We start from the raw sequence: 23,093 nt of genomic DNA on the forward strand, positions 1-23,093 counted from the left end.
TTGGGGTTCACGGGGTCAAATCTCCTCGACGCCCTTGGGGTTAGGCCGACGTCAGGCCTTGCTTGTTTGGCCCGGTGGGTAGACCCCTTTGGGTTGATTTCCTGAATTTTTCTGTGAACTTAGCGACCTTACGTGAATTTTCTTGTAGATGTAGATGTAAAGTGTAAACCTGGATATAGATGTAGTGGTATGTAAACCACTCTTAAAACTCTTTAAAAAAGGGTAATTTTAAGAGTAATGATATCTGAGATAAAATTAATTGGTTTTTTCACACACCCACCTGGTACGCACAAAAAACGCCCGTGTGTCAACGAAGGGAACCGGTATATATAAGATATCTCGATTCGATGTAGCGTGAGTACTTTCCATAATTCAATTGGAATTTTTTTGAGGCCATCATTTGAATCTCAGATCGATCTATGTACAAGCAAATCCCTTCTTGTTGACCTCAGTATTTAAGCGTACTAGAGGCAGCAGGCAGCGAAGACAGGGCTTTAGATCGAACGAAGTGCACGCAACAGGAATCGAATAGGAGACCAGATTAAAAAATTGTCAGAGAAAACCCTTGAAAACAAGGTACAACAAGATCGGTAAGATTAATCCGATGAAAGGAGTAGTGGGTCTAGTGGTGGGGTTGCTGTTGGCGTTGCTACGTTACACAGCGGGCCTTTCATTCACAGTGAACGACCAGGAGTGCCTCTATGAGAATGTCGAATACGAAGGAGATAACGTCTCTGGCAATTTCGTCGTTGTCGACCACGAGATCTTCTGGTCTTCCGATCACCCTGGAATTGACTTCACGGTGAGTTGTTTTCCTAAACTTCTTAGCACCCAATGTGATTCGAAACTTTGATCAGCATATCACCCAATGTGATTCGAAACTTTGATCAGCATATCGGCCCTTTGCATAGCTATAGGTTTAGGACACTATTCGAGTCTCAGGCAACGCCATCGTGGTTCGCTGATCTGGTGTTGGCGTATTCCAATTTGTTTTCTGAGAATGATTTATGAATTAATTTACCGAAAGTACGCCAAAACGGTCCTGTAACTGCCAAAAAAACGGAATTTTGGATTCAGGTCATGGTTGGAGGGGGCTAGATTTCAGGCCTTGGGTTTTTAACATTTATAATTAAAATTTTGCGATGTAACATTGAAAGATACGGTCATAAACATGCTGTTTTTATGCAGTTTAAAAAACATTTAAAACGCCGTAAGGCTCTGTGGGGCAAATTCAGACTTATAAATACTTGAGGTTTAGGAGTAGGCTTGTCCCTGAGACAGTAAGTGGGCATTGGACAACTATTAGAGAGAATGGATAAGTGGATAAGGGAACCTCTTACTTCTCCTCTTACAGTCCCTTTTCGAAGTTGAAATCTACATTAGCCTCAAATCTATATTTAAAATTTTTAGTAAAGATACCTAGAAACATGAACCTGTTGCTTTGTTTTCTTGATTATCCCGTCCGAAGGACGAAAGAACCGCTGTTGATTGGGTCGATAGTTTTCTTTAATGAGGGTTTTCGTTCAATCTGGTTCACTACGACGTCGATAGTTTTCTTTAACGAGGGTTTTCGTTCAATCTGGTTCACTACGACGTCCATGTGAGCTCCATATCTGTTTCCTCAACTCATACATTATTATTCATTCTACTATTGTATGGCTCTTAATAGGGGTTTTTCAACCGAAAAGAGAGGCATTTTTGTAAATTACTTTTGACAGCACTTGTGATTTATCTAAGTCAACATACCGAGCCTACATGCGTAGTTACCGGATATGCATGATTGACCTAGTTTTGTCTTTTTCTGCTGTATATTGCCCTAAGTTGCATGGAGACTGGAGTATTGGGTGTGGGGAAGTCTCCAGTACAGGTAGTGTGGATATAGATGCAGACATATATAGAAACTTGAATCAATATTGCTAGTTCTAAACATATTGTAGTGCAAGATTAATACAGTTTCTGACCTTTAATGAGTGATTCCTAAATTTTAGATTGTGTATGCAGTTGGCATATTGAATATTCTATCTTCTAGTCATGCTTTTCACAACTTATCGAGGAAACACCAGGAGATTTTCTGAAATTTTGATCTCAGTCTGAAATAAAAATATATAGTGATTAAAAAACGTATATCACAGTTCTGCATTGGTTGATGTTACTTACATGGTGGCAACAGGAGTTTTTGATGGTGTCATTGCTTGCTGCAGAGTGCCTTTTGTCTGTTCCTTTATACTGGACAGTTGTTTGTTACTGCAATGCCTTATTCAAGAAATGTTCTTGTCTTTTCATTTGAGATCAATTTTCAGCCTGTACATGCAATGCACGGATTGCACATGAAATGTTCAATCTGCAAGATACAAAAATGTTTACAGTGGCCTTTGCGTTATGATTTTAGAATAGCGTTTGGCATTATTCTAGCATGATTTTGCCATTTTTTTTTTCAAGTTTTTTCTTTTTCTTTTTGGAGTCTCCCACAACAGATATTCTACTGAGGGAGATGCTTCAGACATCTGATACCAGTGTACATGGTACAGAAATGTTGCAGTCTCCAGCCCTCCATGAGCTGGGGACATGTCCTCTGCAACTTAGATATTCCATTATTGTGGCTTTGTTCATTTCCGAAGTAGACAAAGTAAATCAATGATGGTTTCCTTAACCTTATGTTCCTCCTGAAATTGCATTCTTAGATTTGTTTCAAATGCTTGGAAGCAATCCTCATTGACTAGAACAAAAAATTGCAAGTTATAGCCTAACCCTTTTCTAGTAGGTTCCAGAGCAGCAAAAATGAAACTGAAATACTAATTTCTACAATATTTCCAAAATTATTGGGGGTTCTTTAGCCCAATTGTAGTTTCTATACTGCTATTTATACTCTTCACATATCTATATAAATAACTGGTCATTTTTTCCCCGAAAATGAATTAGCAAATAACAAAAAATCCTCACATATTTTCAAAACAGAACAATATGACATATGTCTGCCAAGTTGGTTTTTTCTGCTTTCATGATTAGTGAGTCTACTGCAGGGCAGTGTTCCCTTGTTGAGCCTATGCATTTTGTTTAATCTGACCTTGGGCAGCTGTTTTCTCATAGGAGTAATTCCTTTAGCTGTTGCCTACAGTATGTTGCCTTGTAAAGACCCATCTCCAAATAGACTATCTGCACAATTATCTGAAAATAACTTTCAAAAGTCTCTGGATGTTTCATGACCCCTATCCAAGTTCAGTGTAAAATTCAATTTTAATTATTCTTTGCATGAGAGAATTGGTAATGGGGTGTCTTATCTTTTAACATTGCTCCTTGAAGTCAGTTATGTCTTTATACAGAGATAATCCCACCCTACCAAGATCTGTTATGTTTGTTGGTTCCCTCAAGCCTAAAAAATGTAGATTTGTTCTTCTGTTTGTGGTGCTGGAATCATCGATTGCAGAGTTTGTGGTGATGGAATCATCGATTGCATGAGAGAATTGGTAATGGGGTGTCTTATCCTTTAACATTGCCCCTTGAAGTCAGTTATGTCCTTATACAGAGATAATCCCACCCTACCAAGATCTGTTATGTTTGTTGGTTCCCTCAAGTTAAAAAATGTAGATTTGTTCTTCTGCTTGTGGTGCTGGAATCATCGATTGCAGAGTTTTTTTTTTTTTTTTTTTTCCCTGGGATCTCCCCTTCGACTATGGTGTTGCATCTTACTACTTCTGCTTTCCCCCAAGTCTCCAGGCACTCCCTTTACTGCTTTTACTTTCCTCCAAGTTTCTAGGCACTCCCTTGTTAGAGTGTGTACCTTGGATTGTCTTGTATGGGCTGGAGCACGCACAGAAGATCTATGTGCCTTCTCTTACAAAATTGGCAGATCCAATCTGTAGATGTTGGTACAACATTAAGAAGACCAGAGGGCGCAGCACTAAATTTGGCTGCCAGCTGTTAGGATGCGCTGTAAGGATAGGATAAGGTTATTCTTATCTCCAGTTAAAGTAGATAGCATGCTGAGATTAGTTCAGTCTTTTTTTTTTGCAATTCATTTATGTTTGAGTTTTACTTTTAGTTGAGGCACAGATCCCAAGGGAATCTGAACTCTTTCTTTGAAGCGTGCTACCTCATCCTCATGCAGATCCATAGATCTAGGAATTGGATCTAATTTTGAACTCCCTGGTGTGCCTTTCTTCATCTCTATAATGGAAAGGCAGGGGTATGGATATGATATAGAGTTTTTTGTTTAGCAGCTAACCGTTTAGTGTTTTCCTGTGGCAGATTTTGATTTTCAGATTTTCAGAATTAATTAAAAACAGAGGCAGGTTTCAACCCTCCCATTTTTCTCCTCCCATTGCTTGGACCCTCCTTCTCCTTCTTCACCTTTTATCCCACTGTTTTTCTATAAACTCCACAAGATTGTACGTTATGAGTCATGAATTGAGTAATAGTCATCCCATCGCATTCATCATGCTACTACATGTGTTTTTGGTCCAAATGACCAAGCATGATATTTAATCTCTATACGTTGCCATAGATTCTTATGGCACATGCAGATAAATAATTAAAGGTGGGTGATAATAAAATCCTATACAATGCCACCAAGAAATGGATTGAAATAATGAAAACTCAATAATGATTATGTATTGTAGAGAGAACAGGTTGTAAAGAGAGAGACCAACAGAAATTTGAAAAACGCACAATTGTTCTTACTCCTTCAACTTCAACATTAAGTATTGTGACTTTGGGGTTCTTTAACAAAGTATGTGTACATTGTGTATTTACTATTATCACAGCTATATAATATGAAAATTTACTCGTTAATCTATTTGGATAGACCTCTTAGGAAGGCACATGGGGCCTTTGACTTTCAAAACTAGAGTGTTCTCTTTGAGAAAATAAAATGTCCATTATTTTTTTCTGTTGCGTGTTGCTGTAGTGAAAGTGTGTTCCATGATCAGGTAACTGGCAAAATGTCTATTCATAAATTAATATGTGAGTGCCTTACCCTGTCAGACAGATTGACTCTATTCTGTGTGTTGTTGACTTACCTGCTTGTGTTGATGACTTACCTGCTTCTGACATAAATGCAAAGGTGCTATATTGGACACTAATATGCTGACTTTTGAGAGTGGAGATGAATCATGGAAAATCCTATACCTAAATTTGTGAAGAAATAGAAATATTACTTGGAAGTGGAATTGGGAATTTCTGTTCTTCTATCAAAGCAAGCCAACTGTGATTTAAATATCTTTTCTTCAACTGGTAAATGGTGATAAAGAAACAGATGGTTGAGCTTATGTATGCCAACACAGCTTTGTTGAACGGATAAAATAAACCATTAAGAAACATTTAGTTAATTACTCTAAAATGGGAATTTGAATCATAAATTGCTGATGTTCTATTGCAGCAAGCTGATTATGATATATATAGCTTTTCTTCAACTGACAAAAGGTAATATCATGATAGCAAAAGATATGGCTGAGATTATGCATGCCAAGTTTCGAGTCCAACACAATACTACTTGACTTTGGTTAAAGAGAATACTTAACATTTGGTTAGTTTATTATTAAAGCCCTTTTATTCAAGGGCATGGACAGGTTCCATCTTGGTGGAGTGGTAATGGCATTTGCAATCATGGTTTTGATTGTCCATGTTGATGTTGGATAGTGCACACATGCATTGGCATTTGTAATAAATCTTGTCACAACCTGTTGCAATACTAGAACCATGAGGATTCTTATTTGTTTTCATGGTTTATACCTTTTATGAGGAGATATATTGTTTGTACTGTGGGAAACTGAAATTCACTACCTAATGCTGATGCCAAACATGAAGATGTTCATTCATGATGCCCCTTAAAGTTGCTAGGCATGAAATGAGACATTTAAGGGATCCTAATGAATTTAGCACTAAGTTTACAAATAAGGTGCGAGCAATGCAGATGTTAATTTTGATAAACAATTTATGAAAGTGTGCTAGTCTGAAATTTGTTTGTGTTTCCTTTTTTATGTTATTAGAGGGAGATAGCTCGCTGTTAATTTTAGGTATGTTCTATGCTTAGAGCAATTTACTTCAATTTTTCATATTATCCCAATGACAATATTCAGATTAGCAATCACATCAGCGTGATAGTAAAGTGCAGATAGAACATAAACATAAATAGCAGAAGACAAGCCAAGACAAGAGGACACAAGATGTGGCACCAGCCAGGGACAAACCCCAATGTGGGGAAACCCTTGATCAATTCTTCTTATGTTCTTCAATAGTTCAGTAGAGAGAGAGAGTACAAATACATTTGAAGTCAATACTAGACTTGCCAAATTAGGAGATCAGTCATCAGAGATGTTCACAATGAAGATGACACAATAGATCTGATGACAAGGACTGAAGATATGCAGCAGATGATATGTCTAGAATAGCTCAACCAATTACCCCAAAATACTGAAGCTTTCCTTCCATAAGACTCTCTGTCCTTTGCCGCTTCGCTGATCATGACAAGGCTGCCCATCTGGCAACTTGTATATGCTGAAAGGACTGAAGCATATCTTTGTAAACCTGATTACAGGTTAGAACTTAGGGCACTAACTCAGTGTGCTACAGCACCTATAATACACCCCACAGTCCACCTATAGACATTGACTGGCCTTCATACAGTCCTCCAATGAAACGCTGCATTATAGGACTGCTTACCTTATGAACGCAGCTCCTAAAAAGGTCTCCAACTGCTGGCTATGGCTTGCGGCCTCGCCCAGCAGTGGACTGCAACTTAGGTTCCATCAAACAGTGATTGAAACAGCCCTTACATAGCAGCCTCAAGCTCCTCCTTATAGTGGATTCTCCTTCCCTTTAAATCGACCTTAGGAACAATACTAACATGCCCAAACAGCCTTGCTGTCACCTACAGCAATGTGACATTATCATTGATCCTTCATACTGTAATATAATTAGCCTTGCTGCATTTTAGACTCACTTTCCTGCTGCGTCTAAGGCAATGTTGCACTAATCATTATCGGGATATTATCGGCGTGGGGGAAAAATCGGAAAAAATCGTAAAAATCGGGAAAAAATCGTAACATACAAAAATATTCATTTTTTTGCAATTTTTTAAATATCTAAAGCATTTACAACATAAAATAAATACATTGACACATAAATATGATAAAAGAACTAATATATAAGATGTTTAATATCATTTCTAGTGCCACATCACACATAACAGTGAATCATGTCATGAATAGTAAGTCCTGACTCATGACTCCCAACTCAGCCTCAAAATATCAACGAAAAATATAATAATGTATCTCATATCATGAGTCATAATGTCATATACAATGGAATGAACCAAATAACTAAAGTCTAATACTATTGATTTCCTTTGCCCCTCTAGATGTAGATGTCGGTGGAGTTGGCAGTAGACTTTGCTATGCTTTGGAAGCTGAAGAACTAGGAGCTACAGGAGGTAGACCACGTCCTCTACTAGTGATAGGGGTAGCTTGGGTCACCTCCTCGTCCTCGTAATATATATATATTGTTTGTTTTTCACGATTTTTGCATAAAAATTGGCTAAAAAAACCCATGGTTTTATCTTTGTTTTGAAAAAATCGCAATAAAACGATATTATCGCGATTATTTGGCGATTAGTGCAACACTGGTCTAAGTGTCCTTTCATACTGTGATAAGGGCTCCTTTAACTACGGCCTTCCTCCTTCACTTGCTGCTGATTAGGGCCTCTCCAACTGTAGCCAAGATGACCTCCTTTAGGATTGTGCAGTGTTACTTGGGAGCGGGAGCGAAAGCGGGGAGTGGGAGCGAAAACGGGTGCGGGAGCGACGTTTTTCAAAGCTCCCGGTTTGGGAGCGAATCCCGGAGCATTTTTTATATAATATATATATATATATATATATATATATATATATATATATATTTTATATTTTTATATTTTGATATATATGTGTCAACAAAAACGTGTAGAATGATGAATTATATATAAAAAACATAAAAAAACATAGATTGAACCATATAACAACAATCATCTAGAAGTTATAATCTTCATCAACCACGTCCACAAGTTAGTAACATAGTAACATACAACATATTGAGTCTCATGATGCATCGATCTTAAAGTTTCAAGCTTTCAAAATTCAATATATAACATTTATCATCATTGATCACCAAAGTTGTACTTGTAAGCTAAGTGTAACCATTACAACAAATAATATCTAACATGCAATAAAATGTTATAAAATGAAATGAAACAACTTTCAACTTTCATGAAGCATCATATTCATAATTCATTACTAATGAGTTATAATTGCCAACTTCAAACTTAAATTGTCATATGTTGTTTAAAAAAATATCATAATAAATATGAAAGAGTGAATAGTTATAAAAACTACTAGAAACTAGAAAAGCAAGTAAATCTATTATCTATTGCTTATGCTTGGGCCTCTTGCCACCACGAGAAATATCTATTTTTTTAGTCTTGTTGGAAAATCAGGATCTTTGTCATTAATATCACCCTCCAAGCATTAATATCCAGAGGTATCTTTGTCGTTACCTCTGTATCTGTATAGGGATCTTTGTCATTAATATCACCTCTAAGCATTAACATAAGATAGAAAAAGCATAGCATGTGAAGTCAAGATTTTGGTTGAGTGATGCGTACATTTTTAGGAGGGTCATGATAGAGGAGTTCGACAACCAATGTCACTAACGTCAAGGTACATAGAGGGATTGGTGCTCTTGATTAAATATGAGTTCCATACCCTAATACATGACAAAATTCAATGGAAACATTGCAATCCTGAAAAACTGATAAGTTTGCTGGATTTTGAATGAAATCTAAAATTCTATTTTGTCATTGCCATGAATTGCATATCAATACTAGGGCCATAGACTTGACCATTAAGTTGCCCCACTCAAAACTGATCTGTTTCTTTGAAAAAAAATTGCATTTGGAACATCTTTGCATTTTTTTTTTTTTTTTTTTGGCAAAAAAGGCAAAACGCTCCCGAAAAGGCAGGGAGCGTTTTTTTTTTTAAGGGAGTGCGCTCTCGACTTGCTCCTGAGTCGCTCTCGCCTGGAGCGCGGATTGGGAGTGGGATTGAGGGGGGGGGAGGTGCTCCCCTGCAATAATGGGATTGTGACTAGGGCAGCACTAGCCCTACTTTGACAGCAGATTGGGGCACACCTGAACTGCAGCTAAAACTCCTTGTTTGGACTGTGGTTTAAGGCACAATTTGACAATTGCTTGAGACCTCCATTTTCAGTGGCTGGAACCTTCTCCTTTCGCTGCGGCTAGGGCAGATAGAAGCCTCTTGAGACTGCGGATTAGGCTGAGGATTAGACTGCAGATTAGGGACCTTTTAAGCTACGTATTGAAGCTCCCTTTGACTGCTAGAGCTCCCCTAGGACTGCGGCCAAATCTCTTCATTATCTGCGGCTAGGGTAAGGCTAGAATCCTCCCATTAGGACTGCGGCGAGGGTTCTTTTAGAGCCTCCTTTGACAACGTATAGAAGCTCCCTAAGACAGCGTATTGAATCCTCTCCTTGCTGCGAAGAAGAGCTTCCTTTAGGACAACGTATAGGTCTCCTTCATGATTGTGATTTGATCTTCATTAGGGCAGCGTAGAGGTCTCCTCATGACTGTGGCTAGGGCACTCCCTCTAGATCTCTCTTTCATCAAAACCCAAACTAAATGAAGAGAGAGATAACAAGAGATGAGTGTACCAAAATGACTTGAGATCCTCTTCTATTTATAATAAGACGTTGAGGATAGGTTGGGGTAAATTGGTTGCTGGCCGACCTTGACGAATTGTCACATAACACAAATAAATTCATATCTCCATGAATACATTTCGGAATTAGAATCAATCCTACACCTCTCGACGAGAGGAATCCAAGAAAAATATCAGCTACCATAAATAAGATGACCCAGATGGAGTTTGGCCCTAGTTGCCAATTTTAACACTCCCTCTCAACTAGGGAAAACTCCAACTGCTAATCCATTTGCTAGTCTGTACTATCTTTGCCATCAGTGCCCTACACTGGTTTGCTCTGCTGAACTATGAAGAAGAAGAAGTGATCGAGAATGTATCATACCATTCTCTACTGACTCGAAGTTAGTCCCATATAAAGAGACTGTCTCATACCACTCTTACTGATCTGAAACCAGTTCCAAATAGAGAGTGTCTCATACCACTCTTACTGACCCTATGCCAGTTCCAATTGATCCGAGATCAATATCATTCTAGCATAGGGAGTACGGTAGTATACAATGCGTCCATCGGTAGTACTATGGTCCCAGATTGCATGGGTAGGATGTCTCAGCAGGAGAAGGATGAACCACTCATCATGCCTTCATGTCGCCAAGGGTATCCTAGGGGAACGCTGATCCACTCACCTTGTACACAACAAATCACTAGGGGAAGACTGAACCTCTCACCCTATGATCGTGTCTTAGCAGGAGAAGGATGAACCACTCATCTTGTCTACATAGCAGACCATTAGGGAAAGGCTGAACCACTCGCCCTATGGTTGCTCATCGCTCCAAGAAGTACCCCCAAGCCCCCAGAGCTTCCAGAGCTCAATGTCCATATCATACAGGACCCTCAGGAGAGGGTCTCTCCACGACTCCTAGTTGTTCTCGGAAAGTCAAGAATTTGACCTTTCCCAGGGGCTTTGTTAGAATATCGGCGACCTGCACATTAGTTCCAATGTGTTGGAGCCTTCTTGCTCCTTATTGTACCATATCCCAGATAAAATAGTACCTGATGTTTATATACTTGGAGCGATCATAGAACACGGGATTCCTCAACAATCAAATCCCACTTTGGTTGTCACAGAAGATCACGGTGGTATCCAACACGTGTCCAAAAAGCTCACTGAAGAGCTTCTTCAACCAAACAGCTTCACACGATGTCATACTCGCAGCTATGTATTCGGCCTTAGCGGTGCTCAAAGCAACCGACTTCTGCTTCTTGCTCATCTAGGATATCGAAGCAGAACCCAAGGAGAACCAACACCCAAAAGTGCTCTTGCGATCCTCCACACAGCCTGCCCAGTCAGCATCAAAATAATCACGCAACTTCACATTTCTGACAGTGTATCTCAAATCCATGAGAGATTGTGCCCCGAAGATATCTCACAAGATTCTTGGCACCAATCTAGTGAGGCTCAATTATATATGAGCTCAACATGCTAATTGCAAAACATATATCCGGACGAGAGTTCACCAAGAACATCAGTGCTATTATGAGTTGACGAAACTCGGAGGCATTTCCCAAATCAGGTTTGGCAGCACTACTGCATAACTTCTTAAAGTTAAGCTCCATTGGGGTAGTCACGGGCTTGCAGTCCACCATTTCAAATTCGGAATCTAACTCCCTCTTACTTTTGTAAATGAGAGCGTCTGTACTTGTTAGAAAGAGATTGTCTTCATAGGGTACCAGTATGAGAGGTCTATCATCCACAACCTTCAAGCAATGGTTTGGATCGGCTTCACTCCTAGTGAATCTCAGCTTCATCAGATAGCTATCAATCCTCTCATACCAAGCCTAGGGTGCTTGCTTCAAGCCATAGAGAGCTTTCTTCAACTTGCATACATGAGATTCCCGAACATGAATCTCAAACCCGTCAGGTTGTTCCATATCTGTGGTCTTGCTATTACATGAGGGGAAAGGTCCCCTTGTAAGTTTGACTTCAGTACATCTCGGACATGTACCTTTATGCTCTTCTCTAAATTCAAGTATCCCTGTCACCATCTGAGTCACATCGGGTAGGGATTTACAAAGAAGATAGGCAAACCTCCGATGCCATAGAAGGGATGAGTCACACGTCATGGTCCCCAATGGACTTCTTGCAACTTGATACAAAGTGCTTACCCTGAACCCAAGAGTAAGAGCATTTTTAAAAATTCCTTTTCCAAACACGTACCTTTCCATTGATGAATGCCACCTCTTGTAACCTTTGACTTCCATTGCCAAAATGGACACTAGGTTCTTCTTGAGATCAAGTACATATCGAGTTACCTTGGTCCAATTGAAGAGTAACATTCCCTACACCCTTTACGGGATAGGTGGCATTGTCTCCAAGAATAATCTTCAAGTTTGTTTCCTTCTCTATTAGATTAGAGAGCGCTTCCGTGTATCCGGTGAGGTGCCTTGAGGCACCACTATCAATAAGCCAATTTCCCAACAAGTCCGAAGGAGAGGTAGTGGAGAGGGCCAATATAAGATAATACTCTTTTTGCTTATCAGAAACAACATTCGATTCTTCATCCCTGGAGTTCCTTGCTTTCTTGAAGAGCCAGCCATTTCCTTTGCCATTGTACCTGTCATTCCTTCGATCATTGAAGATGCTCCTGGAATGATTGTGATCATCATCATGTGATGTGTCCCTTCTATTTGGACAATCCCTCGCGTAGTGACCCAATTTATTGCAAGACAAGCATTTGCCTTTCGTTCCACTCTTGGTGTACTTGTTCTTTGTAGCTGGTGCATTTGATGGAGGCTCAGGGATTTTACCCTTCATGTAACCCAACACTTCTTGCTCTCGGTAAGTGGGATGAGGAACCCATTGAGCCTTTTGTCCTTTCCAGCTGTCTTCGGTGATTGTTTTTTCACTCTCGCTTGGGCTTTGTCTTCACCTCACCTCTGATACCATGTTAATTTTAGGTTATGTTCTATGCTTAGAGCAATTTACTTCAATTTTTCATATTAGCCCAATGACAATATTCAGATTAGCAATCACATCATCATGATAGTAAAGTGCAGATAGAACATAAACATAAATAGCAAAAGACAAGCCAAGACAAGAGGACACAAGATGTGGCACCAGCCAGGGACAAACCCCAATGTGGGGAAACCCTTGATCAATTCTTCTTATATGCTTCAATAGTTCAGTAGAGAGAGAGATAGTACAAATACATTCGAAGTCAATACTAGACTTGCCAAATTAGGAGATCAGTCATCAGAGATGTTCACCATGAAGATGACACTAGATCTGATGACAAGGACTGGTCACTGAAGATATGCAGCAGATGATAGGTCTAGAACAGCTCAACCAATTACCGCAAACTACTGAAGCTTTCCTTCCATAAGACTCTCCTTCCTTTGCTGCTTCGCTGATCATGACAAGGCTGCCCATCTGGCAACTTGTATATGCTGAAAGGACTGAAGCATATCTTGGTAAACCTGATTACGGGTTAGGGCACTAACTCAGTGTGCTACAGCACCTATAATACACCCCACAGTCCACCTATAGACAGTGACTAGCCTTCATACAGTCCTCCAATGAAACGTTGCATTATAGGATTGCTTACCTTATGAATGCAGCTCCTAAAAAGGTCTCCAACTGCTGAGCAGTGGACTGCAACTTAGGTTCCTTCAAACAGTGATTCAAACAGCCCTTACATATCAGCCTCAAGCTCCTCCTTATAGCGGGTTCTCCTTCCCTTTAGATTGATCTTAGGAACAATACTAACATGCCCAAACAGCCTTGCTGTCACCTACAGCAATGTGACATTATCATTGATCCTTCATGCTGTAATATAATTACCCTTGCTGCGTTTTAGATTCACTTTCCTGCTGCGTCTAAGGGTCCTTTCATACTGTGATAAGGTCTCCTTTAACTACGGCCTTCCTCCTTCATTTGCTGCTGATGATGACCTCCTTTAGGACTGTGACTAGGGCAGCACTAGCCCTACTTTGACAGTGGATTAGGGCACACCTGAACTGCAGCTTAAACTCCTTGTTTGGACTGCGGTTTAAGGCACAATTTGACAGCTGCTTGAGACCTCCATTTTCGGTGGCTGGAACCTTCTCCTTTCACTGTGGCTAGCGCAGATAGAAGCCTCTTAAGACTGCGGATTAGGCTGAGGATTAGACTGCGGATTAGGGATCTTTTAAGCTGCGTATTGAAGCTCCCTTTGACTGCTAGAGGTCCCCTAGGACTGTGGCCAAATCTCTTCATTATCTGCAGCTAGGGTAAGGCTAGAATCCTCCCATTAGGACTTCGGCTAGCTGAGTGTAGAAACCTTCCTCTTGACTGCGGCTAGGGTTCTTTTAGAGCCTCCTTTGACAGCGTTTAGAAGCTCCCTAAGACAGTGTATTGAATCCTCTCCTTGCTGCGAAGAAGAGCTTCCTTTAGAACAGCGTATAGGTCTCCTTCATGACTGATTTGATCTTCATTAGGGCAGCGTAGAGGTCTCTCCATGACTGTGGCTAGGGCATTCCCTCTAGATCTCTCTTTCATCAAAACCCCAACTAAATGAAGAGAGAGATCACAAGAGATGAGTGTACCAAAATGACTTGAGATCCTCCTCTATTTATAATAAAACGTTGAGGATAGGTTGGGGTAAATTAGTTGCTGGCCGACCTTGACGAATTGTCACATAACACAAATAAATTTATATCTCCATGAATACATGTCGGAATCGGATGATCTTTAGATCAATCCTACACCTCTCGACGAGAGGAATCCAAGAAAAATATCAGCTGCCATAAATAAGATGACCCACATGGAGATTGGCCCTAGTTGCCAATTTTAACACTATCCAACTGCATTATTACAACAGGTAGAATGACCATTGAATGTTGCACACATATGTACAACAACATTCATTTTCTTTTGCTGTTTTACCCCACAATATCTAATATCCATTTTCCTTTAAATTTGTATATCAATTGTTAAACGGTAAACCTTTGTTTTTTCAAGGAAGGGTTGGTCCTGATCTGTTGTTTTACCTGGGGTTATCGTTCACCTCTCTTCCTGTTGTTGCTCAATTAGTCTTCTTTTTGGGTTCTTCCTGGTTGAGCTTTAAAAACATTTGTGAAATATGAAATGCAGAAACTGATTCAATAGTTCGTTTATCTGCCAGTTTTGGATTTATTTCTGCAAGTTGAAATTGTTTGTTAACCAGACATTAAAATTGTTCTTTTGTTTATCTGCCAGTTTTGGATTTATTTCTTCAAGTTGAAATTGTTTGTTAACCAGACATTAGAATTGTTCTTACTGTTTTACAGGTAACAGCACCTGCAGGCAATGTTGTGTATTCCTTGAAAGGAACATCTGGAGAAAAGTTTCAATTTGTAGCACCACGGAGTGGCATGTACAAATTTTGCTTTCATAACAGCTTTTCGGCTCCAGAGACAATTTCCTTTTACGTACATGTTGGCCATATCCCTAATGAACATGATCTTGCTAAGGATGGTTAGTGAAATGATATTCAATATGTTTTTTTTCCTAAAGCATGCCATTTTATTTTCTCAGATCAGAGTTTGCTACTCTTTTCCCATGCAACTAACACAAACTTCGAGTAAATGCTATGTTTACTGCTTTTATGACTGCTGTGTTACTCGTCTACACAGAACACCTCAATCCTGTCAATGTCAGAATCGCAGAATTAAGGGAGGCGTTGGAATCTGTTACAGCTGAACAACAGTATCTCAAAGCTCGTGATGCTCGACATCGACACAGTGAGTTTGGAGCAAGCTCCATTCCTTAACTACTATTTATGAGATTGATTTTTGTATTCAGTTTTAGGCAGCAGTCTTTAAATTGGTTGTTATTTTAACTTCTTTCACAACATTGTGAGCCAGTTTGTTGAAATTTCATTGATGCCAGAATGCCCAATGGAAAAAAGAAATGCTTGCCCTTACATATAATTTTGATCAGATTGATGTATTCGTAGATTTTCTTGGTTGCATATTTCTGCCCATTTTCTTTCATTGCTAGATACAGTGTTGTCATCTATAGTTAGCCCCATGTGTTTAACTAAGAGTACTTTGTCATGAATCAGAATTATGTTGTCTTTGAGCAAGTTATACAAGTGATTAATAGGGTTCTCAGTATTATAGATTTGTGAGGCCATTATTGTAATTCCTTGTGATAAGATACGATAGCTTTATTAAGTTGCAAGACCGTTATATAAATTCCTTATTATAAGATAAGATAGTAGTGGCAAACATTAAAATGGGACTTGAGTTCAAACCCCGCCCCACTCACATAAAGTAAGCATATCTGTTAATGTCCACAAGTGATCAAAAGAATTGGTCAATGGGACTGTAAAATAGAACTAGTTACAAATATGATGTGGGAGTCCCAAGGCTAATGAAAGATAAAAGATAAAGGGACACAAGTTAAAATAATAGAGTAAGAGAGGGTAAACCCTAGAAAAGAGGGCCACTACTTAGCATTTTATATCGGGGTAGAAATGGAGGAAGCAGCAGACATATCTTCAACCGTATAAACTTTGTGAAGGTTCCAATGCAACACTTGATGTTGTCATCAAGAGAAGCCTTTGGTTTGAGATGGCCTTGCTGGGTGATCTTTGAGGAAGATTGTTGGTAGTCATTTGAAGCTCAATGAGAAGAGTTTAGTAATGGGTGTCTGGATCCTTGACATGGGCTAGGAGGTAGACCTACATTGAAAGAAAGGACACATTTGTGTTCTTGTTAAAGTGGGCTGTGTTGCCATTGGATGAGAGGATGTGCATAGTCTCATTGATCTGGTATCATTTCTGTTTAATGTTGGGTCATTTGTTTGGCATGTAATGCCTCCTATGAGATAGGTTGGAAGGAAGTGATCAACTTGACATGGCCATCTTAGGATAAATCACCTGGATGCCTGGCAATTCCATGGAGAGTTGTGTTAAAAGGAGGACTATGAAGTAGATGCTCCATTGGAGTCCACCTGAATGAAGGATCAGGGAGCTACTCACGCCAACTAGAACATATTCACCTTAGAAACAATGAATTTGTTGCTAGGCTTTTGAATCTCCATTCAAAGTAATTTAACATATTATATCAAGAAGTCTCTAATAAACTCTGGAAGGCTGATGGTTCACAGTGTAGAAAAGAGAAGATAAGATAATTTTATTCATGTCCAATGAATGACCACAAGAGTAGGTCAATTTGAGTAAATGAATACATCCAGTGTAAATACATTATGGGAGTGCTTAAGCATCTTGATCTCCTATAGGCTATAGATAAAGAATTGCAAAGCGTCCCTAGAAAAGGGAAGTGAGGAAAATGTGAGTCAGAGATTTTAAGCCCAGTGATCTATTAATTGCCGTGGATATTCCATTGGACAGTTCGTCACAATAGATATGATACATGTATCCCTAAAATCTATACTATGAGGGTTATTTTCCTTAAACTTTTGGATTTATTAAGTTATTGTTCTCATGCATGCAATATATAAAATGTGGAAATAGAGAACAAGCACAAATACAATCACTCACAATCATAATAAAACAAGATATGATATGGGAAACCTTTTCAAGAGAAAATCCAGCTAGAAAGTGAGGTTGCTATGCTCTCTCTTTCTCTGAATGGAAATGGATGCAAGTACAAAGGAGTGAGACCTGTGGTCCGTGGGCTGCTATAGTACACGCCCTATTCGTTTGCTTTCTCTCTATCCACTCTTCACTACTCGGCTTATCCACGAAACAAAATGCACTCGAATAGAATGGAACCCTTTTCTCTCCCAGTGGCTTGGTTATAACACAATTTGATAGCCTGATAGTGGTTAAGTTTGATTCCAACTCTTAAATAGAGCTAAAATATTCACTCTTTTAGAGTCTTCTTCATCATGATCATGTTGCTAGCCTATTTTCCAGAGTTAATGGGGGATGACATGGCATCCTCTCGAATCATGGTGGTCAAAACATGAAGGCCAATTTTCAGGTGGCATAACTTTTGCATATGGACCTCGATTGAGGCGATTCTTATGCTCTTAGAAATGTATTAGTCTGTGGAATAGTGCCTAGGAGTGCAATGCTTAAGTGCCAAAGTCTTACCCCTCCAAAAATGTGGTTTGATGCCTCAAACTTCTTTTGGAAAGTTTTAGCCCCTAATTCACCAAACTGGGACCCATTAGGAAAAATGGTCATATGAGTTGTTTCATCCAATTTTTCCACTTTGAAATCATCAAGATGAATGACAAATAACTTAATGATTCAATCTGGATCATACCTTCCCATTTTGGGAGGCTTTTGGTTCCCAAAAGCTTTTATCGAATGAGGTGAGGAAAATTTTCCTCTACCTTCTTCCTAGAGTACCATTTAGCCTTGCTTGGAAGTTGTCCTTTCAACCCAATCTACTAAAGGTCATGATGCCTTTGCCTTTTGGTTCTAGATCTCTTTTGCAAAATTGTATCCCTTGTCAACTTTGCCTGAGCCTTTGGTGTCAAATCCTTTGTAGAAGGTAGGATTTGTTCCTCTTCTCGATCCAACATGGAAGGCTCAAATTTTCTACATTCACCATTGAGTAAATGCACATGTATGGGGGTAGAGTGAGTCTATAGGCATTCTCTCAAACTTCTTCCAGTGAAGGCCATAACACAGAGCCTTGGTTTTCTTACCATGACCTTGTAGCCTCTCCTTGTTCAACTGTAAGCATACTCTGTCTCCCACCTTATATGAGTTCTTTGTTCTATGTTGATCAAGCCTGACCTTGTATTTTTTGTGACTTTTGCAATGTCTCTTGTACTTGTAGATGGATCTACCTAATCTTCTCAACAACTTTTTATGCCCTTAAGGCATCCCTGCTGAGATCGTCCCTTCTCTCTCGTTAATGGCATGTGTTCAACACTACTATCCTCAACAATGACAGGAATCCAGGTTTTGATGAATTGTTGACTAGATGCACTCAATAAGAGATAAGGATGATGGAGAGAGACATGCCTTCAAATAGGAATGAACCTACTGCATTTTCAGCTCATGCTAAAAAGAAGAACAATGCAGGTTCAAAGAAGCAATGTCAAGGAAGACCGAGATTCAAAGATGGAAGGAAAGGAAGATGTTTCATTTGTAAAAGGTCTAGCCACTATGCTAGGGAATGTCCTAATAGAAGGGATACACCTCATGATGATGACAACCATAACCACAGCAATTTCAGGGGCAACACCAATCAAAGGAATGGCAAATTCAACAACAAAGGAAAAAGGAATGCTCTTGCTACTCAACATGGAAATGGTCGACCTCCCAAAAGATCAAGAAACTCCAGGTATGATGAATCTAATGTTGTAGATAACAAGCAAAAATAATTTTATCTTATATTTGCCCTCTCTATTGCCTCTACTCCGGATACTTTGGGAAATTGGTTGATTGATAGTGGTGCCTCAAGGTACTTCACTGGGTATAAGGAAGCTCTTTCAAATCTGATAGAAAAAGATACAAATTTGGAAATCATTCTTGGGGACAATGCCACCTATCTCGTGAAGGGAGTTGGGAATGTTACTTTTCAATTGAATCATTGTAACACCATTCATCTACAAGAAGTTTTATATGTACCTGATCTAAAGAAGAACCTGGTATTTATCTCAACAATGGAGGACAAAGGATTCAAGGTGGCATTCATCGATGGAAATGTATGTGTTTGGAATAGAAATTTCAAAGAAGCATTTACTCTTGGATTCAGGGTTGATAGCCTATATCAAGTTGGAGGAAGCCCATTGAGAGCTATGTCTTGCGACACATCTCTCCAATTTGAATTATGGCACTAGAGGTTTCGCATCTACATTATAAGGTTCTACTTGATGTGAGGAAGATGGTGATAGGTATGCTCGGTTTTAAAGTAGAACATGAAGGTGTTTGTCAGGGATGCACTGAAGGAAAACATACTAGGGGACCATTCCCCTCAAGTGATAGCAAGACTACCGACATATTGCAATTGGTTCATTTTGATCTATCTGTTATGATGCCTTTGACATCTTTGGGAGGATATTTATATTATGCTATCTTTGTGGATGATTTCTCTCGCAAAACTTAGATATATTTCTTGAAGAAGAAGGATAAGGTATTCTCATGGTTCCGTTTTGTTGACCACTACGTGTCAACGACCCATAACAGTACACCTCCTTTTTTTCGCAAAAGGGATAGCGTCTGATCGATGTGTCCATACTGTTCAACGATCATCATCAACGAGATTATCATGTTATAATGTAAACCCATTCTGCATGTATATGATGCAAATAATCTCAGCAGATCCGTGTCATGTATGTAATTGCCTAGGTAAACCTACTTTTCTGGTGACGATCTATATTCCGGGAGGTTTTTTGTCTCACCGATCCATTTTTAGATGATCGACAGAGTTTTCCTTCAGTCTTACCCCAGAGGCGGAATGAATTTTGTCACTGGGATTTTAGGGGAGTCTTAGTGTTCTAGATCGAGTCTATGTAAAAGTGATTTGGGAATAATCCTCACTATTTGGTTATGTTATTTTATTACAAATTGATTGGTTTGCTAGATTATATTTGTGTCGCACACCTCTTTTTTTCGCAAAAGGGATAGCGCCCGATCGATGTGTCCATACTATTCAACGATCATCATCAGTCGGATTATCATGTTATAATGTAAACCCATTTTGCATGTATATGATGCAAATAATCTCAGCAGATCCGTGTCATGTATGTAATTGCCTAGGTAAACCTACTTTTCTGGTGACGATTTATATTCCGGGAGGTTTTTTGTCTCACCGATCCATTTTTAGATGATCGACAGAGTTTTCCTTCAGTCTTACCCTAGAGCCGGAATGAATTTTGTCATTGGGATCTTAGGGGAGTCTTAGCGTTCTAGATCGAGTCTATGTAAAAGTGATTTGGGAATAATCCTCACTATTTGGTTAGGTTATTTTATTACAAATTGCTTGGTTTGCTAGATTATATTTGTGTCGCAGAAATGGGTAGCCTGTGAGGGTCTATTACAAATGGATTTTCCCCCTTATGATGTAAAAGATATGAAAATTATGATGTAAAGTGTCTTGAGGGTTGGAAAAATAATTTATCTCCTCACAGGTTAATTAATTAAATTTTTTGGCCAAAAAATTAATTAAAATCATAAGCCAGAAATTTAATTAATTCCAGGTCCTAGGTAAATTTAAATTCTCCGAAGGCAGAATTCTCCGGTCCTTAAAAATTAAATTTTAAGAGGTTCAAGGACTAAGGTAAATTAATTATTTTCATAAATTTTAAGTTTTTGATTCTTGGGGTTAAGTCAAAGTCAAAATTTTGAGGAAATTAATTCAAAATTTTAATTTTGAATTAATTAAAATGCATTTAACTGAAAAATTCAAATTTTCTCAAGAATTTAAAATTTCGATTAAAAGAAATTTTGATCTTCATCAACAGTCGAGATTGCTTTGACGAGGATCACTCGAACTAGCCGTTGGAGGATTTATATTTAAATAGGAAGTCATTCGTCAGTCAATTCATCTGACCTTTGAGTCGTGTGCTAAGCGAAAAGCTCTTGTGTAATCTTTTTTTTTTGAATAATAAAGAAAGACTTTGGGGTTAATCTTCGTCGGTGTTACTCTTCATGAAAATACTATAAGATGCGTTGTTTTTCATGCGTAATTTTTTTTTAGCCATTGATGATAGCTTCTGAAGAGTGATTTGAGTATAGGTATCTTGTTCAGTCACTCGGGTCTAAGTGATAATTTAAATTTTGAATGTAATATCTGGAATCTCTATTTATCTGAATTTTATTATCATTTTCTCGCTCTATTTTGATGGTTGAATTGAGTTTTGCAGGAAAATCTTGATTTTTAGATCATCAGGCGTTTGGGGAAGTTTTCAGTTGGACCAGTCAACTCCCGATTCGTGTTTTCGGAAGAGCCCAACTTAATTTGATCCCGGGCTTATCATAAGATTTTTATTGGTGATGCATAAAGGGTTTTGAAAGCCTTAGATTATCAGATCTGAGAGCGAAGTTAGATTCACACTCCTCAGATCTAATAGATCTGCCATTCCTGTGCATAGATCTGTAAAATTATTTTTGGTTTTCTGACTTGGGTTTTAGTTTTTATCATTGTATATATTGTTTGGGTGTTTTATTGTTGTCGTGCAGCTACAGATCTGAGGAAGAAACCCGTGTAGAGTCCAGATCTAGGCCCTGGAGGGTAAGATCTGGATCTCTGGGGTTTTATTTGCATAATTTTGCAGGGATATTATTCAAAAGATTTTGCAGTCCAAGGTTTTCAAAAGGTTTTAAATCTGGAAAATTTTATAAGGGTTTCAAATAAATTTAAAGCAGAAGGATTTAACATTTTAATTAGAATTTCTGGGGTTTTCTAGCTACCATTTGTCTGAGTTTTTCGATCTGTTGCTTGGGCTTTCGTTTCGCTGCAAAATTTCATTTTTTTAGGAAACCCTTTTTCTTCTCTCTGCTGCTCGATTTTGCATCCTCCTCCAACGATTTAACATTTTCTGCCATACTCTTTCTTTGCATTTTTCTGTAGCATTGTTACAACTCTTCAACCCTGCGATTTGTCATCCTCTTACATCAGATCCGTCTAGCTCCACGCATCCAACAAGCAAACCTTCGGTCCTTGCTCTGTCTTCCTTCTCTGCGGCTCCCTCTTTATGCGATTTCCTCCACACATACCTTTCGCAACCCTCAAATCTGTGTCTATCTCTATAGTCGTCCCTCAAACACTTCCTGCTCCATCACGCTGCGCATCCGCACTTATTCCTTGCTCCGTCCAGCTCTTCGCTTACTGCTGCAGCTCCCTCCTTCTCCCGTCGACCTGCAGTCATTTACCCGTCCTCCGCGCATCCATTCCCGCTGCAGCAAACAAACAAGCCCTAGCCTCCTCGTCTCCTCTCCTGCACCATCGAGCTCCACTTGCACACACAACAAATAAACACTTCGATTTTTTTATTTTTATGTATGCGTTAGGTTAGTTTAGTTAGTTTTTTTTTTTGTTTTATTTCATTTGTATTTTAGTTAGGAGTTAGGGTTAGTGTATATATTTTTCTTTTTAAAGTTTCAAGTTTCATTTAAAGTTTTCGATTCTTTTTATGATTTGATTTGATTTTTTCATTTTTTATTTTAATTTATGATTTTTTTTTTTAAACATTAAAAAATTATGAAAATTATGAAAATTAAAAATCTAAAATTAAAAAAAAATCTAAAACATTTAAAAAAATCTATTTTTTTTTAAATTCTGTTGACTAAGGAACTAAAAAAGGGATTTGCTCTTTCACATTTAATATTTTAATGTGGCCTATGGCCCATTAAAATTTTAATTTTTAACCCTTTGATTCATTTTAATTCCGTCACATTAAAAGATTTTGATTTCTTCATTCAACTAATTGCCTAAGGAATAATTAAAATTCTAATTTAA

General features: G+C 38.6%; 1 protein-coding gene across 1 annotated transcript in view; it reads left to right on the top strand.

The window, feature by feature from the left end:
- The first annotated feature begins 320 nt into the window (after positions 1 to 320).
- The window catches only part of LOC149142918 (emp24/gp25L/p24 family/GOLD family protein), a 33,030-nt gene continuing 10,257 nt past the window's right edge, over positions 321 to 23,093 (top strand). Inside the window, exons 1-3 of the mRNA XM_089446913.1 lie at positions 321 to 802; positions 14,991 to 15,177; positions 15,336 to 15,443. Of these exons, the coding sequence (XP_089303039.1) occupies positions 605 to 802; positions 14,991 to 15,177; positions 15,336 to 15,443 (493 nt within the window). The 5' untranslated portion in view covers positions 321 to 604. The remainder of the gene's footprint in view (positions 803 to 14,990; positions 15,178 to 15,335; positions 15,444 to 23,093) is intronic.

Source organism: Pinus tabuliformis, chromosome X, assembly GCF_031772625.1.
Source record: "Pinus tabuliformis cultivar Carrire ecotype Pingquan chromosome X, CPIR1, whole genome shotgun sequence".
Classification (NCBI taxonomy): domain Eukaryota; kingdom Viridiplantae; phylum Streptophyta; class Pinopsida; order Pinales; family Pinaceae; genus Pinus; species Pinus tabuliformis.